The sequence below is a fragment of the Melanotaenia boesemani genome, chromosome 16 (genome assembly GCF_017639745.1).
Source record: "Melanotaenia boesemani isolate fMelBoe1 chromosome 16, fMelBoe1.pri, whole genome shotgun sequence".
Classification (NCBI taxonomy): Eukaryota; Metazoa; Chordata; class Actinopteri; order Atheriniformes; family Melanotaeniidae; genus Melanotaenia; species Melanotaenia boesemani.
Window position 1 is genome coordinate 7,278,968 of NC_055697.1, and position 8,932 is coordinate 7,287,899.

The 8,932-nt window shown below is 39.0% G+C and overlaps 1 protein-coding gene across 2 annotated transcripts in view; it reads left to right on the forward strand.

Annotated features, from left to right (window-relative positions):
* The first annotated feature begins 357 nt into the window (after positions 1 to 357).
* Positions 358 to 8,932, forward strand: part of LOC121655501 (inositol polyphosphate-5-phosphatase A) — a 161,901-nt gene continuing 153,326 nt past the window's right edge. For both annotated transcript variants that reach the window (XM_042010199.1, XM_042010198.1), the window contains exon 1: positions 358 to 858. In XM_042010199.1, coding sequence (XP_041866133.1) covers positions 781 to 858 — 78 coding nt within the window. In that variant the 5' untranslated portion in view covers positions 358 to 780. The remainder of the gene's footprint in view (positions 859 to 8,932) is intronic.

An 8,932-nucleotide genomic window follows, 5' to 3' on the forward strand; every position in this document is an offset into this window, starting at 1 on the left:
AGGTTCTCCTGATTAAGAAAATTAGGCGAAAACCATGTGATCCTCCTCACATCTGATAGTGCTATAGTCTTACACTATACATCTCCATACATTCCTGTTTACAAAAAGAGTGACAAATTTCAATTTGGCTTTTTCTCATCGCCTGAACGTAGAAAAATATAATTCGAAGTAATACTTGAAAACGGATCGAAGTGTGAAAAACAAATTGGGATAACCCGATGTGTCCGATAATGGACGCCGCGACATGGGAGTCCACAGCCGTCGTGTTTACGGTGCGCTGGCCCTTTAAGACAGCCCCGTGTTTCCATTGGCGCGGTGACGTCAGAGCAGCGAAGGACTCCAGCCTATCCTCTCTTAACAGTGAAGGCTATGGTCCTGGAAAAGCGTCCTGCTTTAGGAGGGAGAGTTTTACACAGCTCAAAAGGTAGGGAAACACTCGTCGCTGAAAAGAGCCAGGCACTCGCCGTGGATTAAAAACGGAAACTTTTGCGATGGCTCTGAAGGTGAAAAAGTAGCGCGAGAAAAAAAAGCAGCACAGCCGCAAACCAAACCCACCGCTACCAACGGACCTTCAACTGCAAAGCAACTCCTAGTAGATGCACGGCCACTGCTGAAAAAATATGCTCCAGCCGAGCCGCCTCAACCCCGGCTTCAGTCGCAGATTCACAGTGTTTTAACCACTTTCCCGAGACGTTCTCCGGCCTCTCCTCTTTTGTCTCCACACGCCTCTTAACCTACAAAGTCCGCTGCACAAGTCGCCGACTCACCTGATAGAGAATTATGGCAGGGAAGCTGACAACAGCGCAAGGCACAGGAATACTGCTGGTGACAGCCAACGTTGGATCCCTGTTCGAGGATGTGAGTTTCTCCATTGATAAACACACTCTGTCACTGCTGTCTCCTCACACTAACCTTGTATTTGGGCATGTTTTTTTTTCACATGCTGCCTCCGTTTCCACGTTATGCTAAATAACGTCTCAGCTGGTCACGACGCTAGTGTTTCAAGTCGCGAACGGTAGCTCGCGCAGCCGCTGAACCGTTATAATATCCCGTTTAAACACACGGGCCTCTGAGAACTATAAAGACACATGCTGGCTCTATATATGTGTCAAAGGTGAAACCCGTTTTCTTTCATGTCTCCTGCCCTTTTATCCCGTATGAATGACATAAAAGATGCTTCTGCTTTAGTAAAATCATCCAGCCTGCAACTTAAAGTACTCGGTGATGCAGACATCTTCCAGAAGGTGTCTCTTTTTTGTTAAGGCAGATGTAAATCTGCTTGTGTGCATCACATGGTTTCTGGAGATGCTTGCCAACCTTTGCTTTGGCTTTTATGCATCACAAATAGCGGCAAACTAAGTTCTAGGTTTTCTATGAATCAATATAGAGTCAACTCCAGAGCATCTGCAAAAGCTGTACAAGAGCTGACACTATAACAAGCTGAATTCAGATTTGTGACTAGATAATACCACATACTTGCTTTCTTAATAAATCAGAAGCATATTCTATGAGATAGGTGTCTCTGCTCCCTTAAGGATCTGAGGGTTGTCATTGTGTATTTACCGCTTGGAATTAGATTGCGCAAAATTAAGATAAAAATAAAACAAAAAAACACTTCAACTTCATCCACTTTATATTAAATTCAATGTTGTTTCAATAGAGGGTCCCCCCACTTCCTCCTTTCACCCATGTGAATTGTTGATCCCAAACATGAGGGAAGAGCCAGCTTCTTCAGTGGAGTAAGCCTATAAATAGCCTGTCTCTCACAAGCCCCATGCTTTGGGTGTCTGGTGTGTGTGTATTTTTTTCCCTCTTACACTAAACCTTTAACAGACCAGGCCCAAAAGCACATTGGAGCATGTTTCCTGCTATGAGTGGGTGAGCTGGTTATGGATAAAGAAGTCTAAAGTCTATAAATGTGTTGGTACCCCCTTGTTTTGAATATGTGGGCTGAATGAAGTCTTTGTGGACTGCTTTCTAATTCTGCTTTCAGTATTAGATCTCTTATGTGTTGTGTGTGTGTGTGTGTGAAGCACAGCCTGACCTTGATCCTTTCAAGATAGAATGTAAAAAATGTGTCAGGCCTCAAAACACAACATATCTCTTCTTTGATCTTAACATAGAAAATGTAGATTTTTTTTCCTTTAGGAACAATAAGTACATTTTTTTACCTTCTCATACAGATTCAACATGCAGTCGTGGTGTGTTTGAACAAGGAGTGCCAGTGTGCAAGCCTGCGTTTTGAAATATACACAGATTTTTTTTTTCCTTGTTGACCAAAGGTGTTGGATTAAAATTAAATCAGATGATTGTGGACGGATGTAATTGATTGGTCCATGAGGTCAGTAGAAGGGAAGCCTTGAGTCCAGCTAGAATGACGTAGATAAAGTTTTTTCCACATGTTTAAACAGTTGGAAACTTTTTATCTTGCCTAAGTACTGATACTGTAGTATTTACTTCAGGTGCTTTGGAAATCAAGGTATTAAATTGAGCCCCGTTTACAATTTAATAACCTCAGGGAAACAAATTTTAATTCTTTCTGGCAAAATTTTTCAAAAATAACATTTTTTCAGATTTATTTAATTAAATTGTAAAAACATTTAAAATCATGGTAATGTCTTTAATTGTCCAGAAGCCAAAGGTGTTATGTTCTTTCGTGAATTAATTTTTATTTGTGTCATAAAGACTTGTACTTTTTTTTTTCTCTCTCTCTTTTTTTCTTTTTGCTGTACTCTGTAGCAGTGCCACCGCTCCCACCATGCATTGCACATAGGGCACTAGTTCCAAGGGCTGCACCAAAAAAATCAGGGTTAAAAAAAATCATTAATTATATTCATAATTACAGCAAAGTTACTGATTTTACAGCCTTGTAAATAGCGAGGTCTCATCCACTGTTGTTGACTGTCTGCTGTACTGACTTGCATGGAGGATCGCCCTGAGACTGATAAACAGGGAAAAAATGAAGAGACACCCCCCCCCCCCCCCCCCCCATCAGAGATGATAAAGGGGACACATCATTGATCACTGCATTGATTGGGCTTCTGATATGTTCAATGACACTCTGTAAATGTCATGACTGTGTTATCTTTTATGAACTGATTTTCTGGGGACAGTAACGATCTTAACATGACAGTTACATGTTTCGCTCCGACCTCCGCGGCGGGTCAGTTCACACCGGGAGCGTGTTAGATGTAGAGCGCCCGTGAGTGCAGTCCACCTAGCCGGATCCGCAAGATCACAAAATCACAGGAGAATTGGAGAATTTTGTAATTAAACATCTCGTAGTCAATGATGGAAGGAAAAAAAAAAAAATACTGATGGCATTGTCAATGCAAAAGTACCTTTATTAATTTATTAAGATTTTATCTTCCCATCTCACAGTTCTATAATGTGATTCTAGGATACTGGTTCTGCTGGTCTTGTGGTAGATCTGGAACAATACTTTGAACAAGAAGAAAGTTAAATTATGCATCACTGTGGAGATTTTTGTCCATTTAGGCAAAATTCCCTTTAAATTCTGCCATTATTTTGGCAGTGTTAGTCCATACAGCACAGGTTTATTTAGTTATTTTTTCGTAAGAAAGTCCCTCTCTACAATTTTCAGGGTTCAGTTTTTATTTTACCTAAGAGCTTTTTTATGCATAGACCTGTCATAGGGCTGAATTTAGTGGTGATCAGTAAAAATGACAAAAAAATTTTTAAAAAACCCCCAAACATCACAGAATGCATAGTTATATTTTGTAACAGCTATTACATTTAAAAGAAATGGAGGCCACCAAAAGTAGCTGTGCTTAGGGCACCCACATGGCTAGCAGCGGCCCTGCGCAGCGGCTACCGGCTGTTGTGCAGTAGTCATGTACGCTTCTTTCTTTGCCTGAATCATAGACGGTACAGAGACAATATGATGCTCTACAATACTGACAATGGACATTTCAAGTATGATTTAAATGGCAGAGAATTATTAATTGTTTTTTAAATAAATAAAAAATTTGTTGCACATCTAGACAATAGTCAAGTAAACCATTTGATTTTTACAATGAAATGATTATGGGAAAATTTATTCCATCAACAGTCCAGACGGTTCACCTTCATTATGACTCTTATGATTGGAATTTCTAATCATTTTTTTTTTTTTTTTTAATTAAATAGAATAAAAATGTAAAATTTTTAATTAGAATTAAAAAAGATTATCTTACAGCAAAATATGTTTTCCATTTGAACCATTAATCCAGCTTTTGCTGACGTATTCATTTAAACCCACCACAGCAGCACACGTCTGGACTTACAAACGGGAACCTGAATGTTTTAAACCGCTGTTGTGCCAGCGGTCAGGCCCGGCGTGTTGTTAGGCCCACTCGGATCATCTCAGGCTCCAGTTTCAGTAGTTGTTTGAACTCCATCTCAGGCCAGTGACAGTCGCCCTGAAGCCAACAGCCTTTTTCCTATTGTTGACTTTGTGAGCCTTTCTCAGTTAATCTGATTATGAGAGCAAATTGGTTTGTGCTGTGTTTAAAACTGCCGTCAACATTTAACCTTTAACTGCCATTTGAGCCTGACACGCTCCTCTTTGTCTTTGGGAGGTGAAATTCTTCCCCCGTTCTCTGTTTGGCCCGTCATCTCTGCAGTGAGTTAAGATGGAGCTTGTAGGTTTGAAGTGCCAATATTTAGAGAGGCCGCCATTACCTGAAGCTAAACACTGGCAGCCCGTGTAACATTTTTTAAAATGAGTATTTTTTATTATTGATCATGATTGTATACTTAATAAAGAAAACAACTATTAGAAATAAAAGAAAAATACTAAAGAATATATTTAAAAAAAGAATATGCACATGTATATGATGGGGGATAAGGACCTGTTGTCAAGGTGGGTGCAGTAAAAAATACAAACAAATCTAATAACAACAATTACTAAAAACAGAACAACAATAACAAAAAGACAAAACAACAAAACAAACAAAAAAGAAGATAATACTAATAAATTATTATTTTTATTATTATTGGCTTAGCTAATATTAATAAGTAAGAGATGGATAATAGGGAACAAATGGGTTGTTTCTTTTCCTCTCTCTCTTTTCTTCCTCTCCTCTTTATTTTTCTTTCCGCTCTCTGTTCAGTATATTTGTATTTCTCTGATCCAGTAGGCTCGGCCAAACAAGCATCATCAAAGTCGACACTTCAACCCAGAAACCTCCCCCTGCCACCACCTACATTCCACTCTTAACCTTGTATTTACTGGTTATTATTATTTTACTACTTGCTTTTTGGCAGTTCTTAAAAGATGTGATGCTTTAAAAGTCTGCTCAGTGTGCAGCCTGTGCACCTTGTAACACATTTCTTTAATCTGTCTCAAGCAAGTAATGTAACATTGATCTAAGGATGGGCAATACAAACATTTTTCCTTTTGATATAATATTCAATTCGTGGTACTTTGTCATCGACACCAAGTCAGATACTTTTTTCCCCTTAAAAGAAAATCACACAACGGTACAGTGTGCATTAATACCTTTTATTGTAAGGGCGATATGAAATATTAATAAAACTCATGAGCATAAGTTCTTGAAAGAAATGCGCATAAATTCATAATAAAATATATAAAATGAAATTTATTATGTTAATAATTAGATTACAATTTAATCTAAAATTAACTTTCTTAAATTGAAAGAAGAAAGTGCTCAAGCCTGCAGCTAGTGAAATATTAAAAAACAAATAAACACCAGCATGATCAGACCTTGTGCCATCTGATTGGCTGCCGTAATCATGTGACATTGAGAACACAGTGGGTATAGACAGGGCCATGTCATTTTATTTGTTCAATATTTCCAAAGCGAGAAAGAATTTCATCTTTTGTAAAAGCACAGTGATTGTACATTGTGATAGTTAAAACATATTTTTATTGGTAGATATTAAAGTATTGATACGCCCATCCCCTTATTTAACTTCTGTGGGATAAGCTGCATGTATTCCACAGGATTCTTACTCCCCAGGAAAAAGATACTCTCTGTTTGAAGTACTTAATGTTCTGATGTAGATGGGAGAAGAGTAACAACAGGCCAGTCACACTAACTGGAAGAACAGGTGATGAAGGTGATGATGAGGAAGAGCCATCACCACATCAGTCACAGCTGAGTATCTGAGAGCCCTGCAGTGTTTACAGAGGTGGACGACATGCTGTTAGCACATGGGTGTCACCAATTAACCACACCATGACGCTAAAGGCAACATTTTTGTTTTGAAATGAGACGGACGTTTAGCTCCTGAAGCGTGAAGTTTGATTATTACAGTAACAGGATGCGACTTCCTAAAACTCATGCTTCGCCTTCTGTGTATTCACACTGTTGGCTTGTTTGCTTTTATACAGCAAGAGCAAAACACCCTTTTCCCTCTGTGGCTCAGAGGAAACACACTGCCGGTGTGATTTCAGTCATTACCCAGTAGTTACTGAATCCGGCCTACAGACAGCTATGGAGATCATATCATGACCTTTGGAGATTTTCCAATGGGATGCTCAGCTGGATTAATCCTGATGATTAAAATCTGATAAGCAGAATCTTTTGCGGAGGGTGTGAAGCTGGTGTTGCCAGTCTGTGTGGGATAACTTCTCCTTATTCAAGTCATCCTAATGCTGGTGAACATATTCCCTTCAAGTGTCCTCACTGCAGTGAAAGCTAGTTTTTTAAATTTCAGTTCAAGCACTGTTTTTACACACACACACACACACATACACACACATTTCTGTTTTTCCAAGCCACTATGACCATATGGTGATGTAACAGATTACTATGAATAGTTCCCCTTGCGGGTTTGGGTTTTCAACATATTTGTTGTTATTCATCACGTCTCTTTTTCTTCTTCTACTCTCCTGTCCGCTGACAGCTCATTGGTTGAGGCTGTTTCAGACTTCACTGAGTGAATATGGAGAATAAATGGTTAAAACACCCCCCGTTACCAAGACGTCAACATATCTTCCAGTATTCTTTGTGACTTGTTTTTTACATGGTTGGAAAGTAGTCAAAGACATTTTCCTTTAGATTATTTAAATAAATGACTGCGGCCAGCGTAGATCCTGGAGCTTTTAGTCACATGGTGGATGGCATTAACTCCCTAAACTGAATAATATAATTAGTCCTTCATGGTGTGTATATTTAGCTCTAGCAATGTCCTTGCAAAACTTATGCAGTGCATTTATTCTTCATGTGAAGGATTTATTTATTACCCAGCTCTTTATGCTTTTGTCCTTTTTTTTTTTTAGCTTCACAGTAGAAGACCATAACTAAAAAGTTCATGTGACAGTTTGATTGTAGCATTTCTCTCTCTGCCAAAGCCCTTTCCACTGCGTTGCTGCAGGAGTGGAAAAGTTTATGAAAGAAAGCTCAGATGATGCTATTTTGGTTTGCTCCCTGCTCTGCCCTCCTCTGTCTTGTCATAATACCAAATTAGGATTTCAAAAGGGGGGAAAATGTTGGGAAAAACTGGAAAAAATACCACCAGCAAAGAACAGAAGCTTAACTCCAACAAGTTTCCGATGATCTTGAGTTGGAAACGTAAAGTGTTTTATGTTTTAAGGTTTCTGTCGTTATTAGAAAATCATGACTATTGGTCCATACTGAGGTAATGACATTTTAACACAATAACTCAACTTTACGTCATGTATTTATTAAATTAGCTTTTTAACTTTGAAAGTCATTTAAATTTAAATATGGTTAGTTTTTCCATTTGTTTAAAGTTTAAACAGAAAGTGAGTTTAAGCACTTGGACCGAAAAAAGATTTTTAACTGAATAACGGTAATTAAACACACCAGCACTGCCCCTTTTAAAACAAGTTATTTTAAGGTTTTTGCTCTGTTAGCTCAACTTGTTTAACTTTTTCTGCTTTTGAACAATTTCTGGCATACTTAATTTAGCTTTAGCTTCTTATAAATCTAGTACAAGTAAATTTATGATGGTGGTTTACTTCTTTGTTGTAACAATGCTGCTTAGCAACGAGTCTTATAATGTTGGAAACCCCGTTTATTTCCCTTTTAATTTGACCCATGTTTGTAATGTTTGAAAATAGGCCTGTCACGATAACAAATTTAGCTGTACGATAAATTTTCTCAGAAATTATCGCGATAAACGATAATATTGCGCAAAGCGCTAATGTGTCATTTTGAGACCATTCTCAACTAATATAATAATAATAATGCAAGTACACATTTTCAAAGATCAATAAACTAAATAAATAAAAGCGCCTTTTTCACATAAGCCGGGACGCCGGCCCAAAAGTAATGCAGCCCACTGGGAATCCTCCCAAACCTCTCGATTAGCCGGCATTGCTCTTAATGTGTATTTTGTCAAATACGCTAGTGTTAACCATTCCCGCTTCTTATCCGCCGATAGTAGTCGGAGGACACGGGGGAGATCCGTCCTCTCCAGGGCCGAAGTGGAGTTGGCTTCGGGGTTAACTCCCAATTACTCTCTTCTCTCGCCGCTCACGGCGTGGAGCACCATAAAAAAAAGGAAACAGCGGTTGTGCTGAGAAACGGCTTTATTATAACGCACCGTTATTGTTTTTCCTGACTGTTCTGCCTAACCGCTCCGTCTCTTCTCTTCACACCTTTTCTTCTTCTGCTACTCTCGTTCCTCATAAGCTCTTCTTCTCCTCCCTCTGCGCTCACGCTCACTCTCACACGCACTGAGCTGCTGGATCGCACACACAAAGTTAGACACATCGCACAACACTAGTATATAGGCTGACTCTATTTGCGTAATGTGCCTGCGGATTACAGGGGTTATTACGGTAGACCAGGAAGTGGGGGCTTTGTACTGACGTCGTAAGCTAGATGTGTGTGTTCTGCTTACATGTGGGGAGCAGCGAAATGATAAAAGAGGAGGTGCTTGCATCTATTATTTCTCCATTCGACTTATTTACATATTTCAGCATGAGAATCGGAGG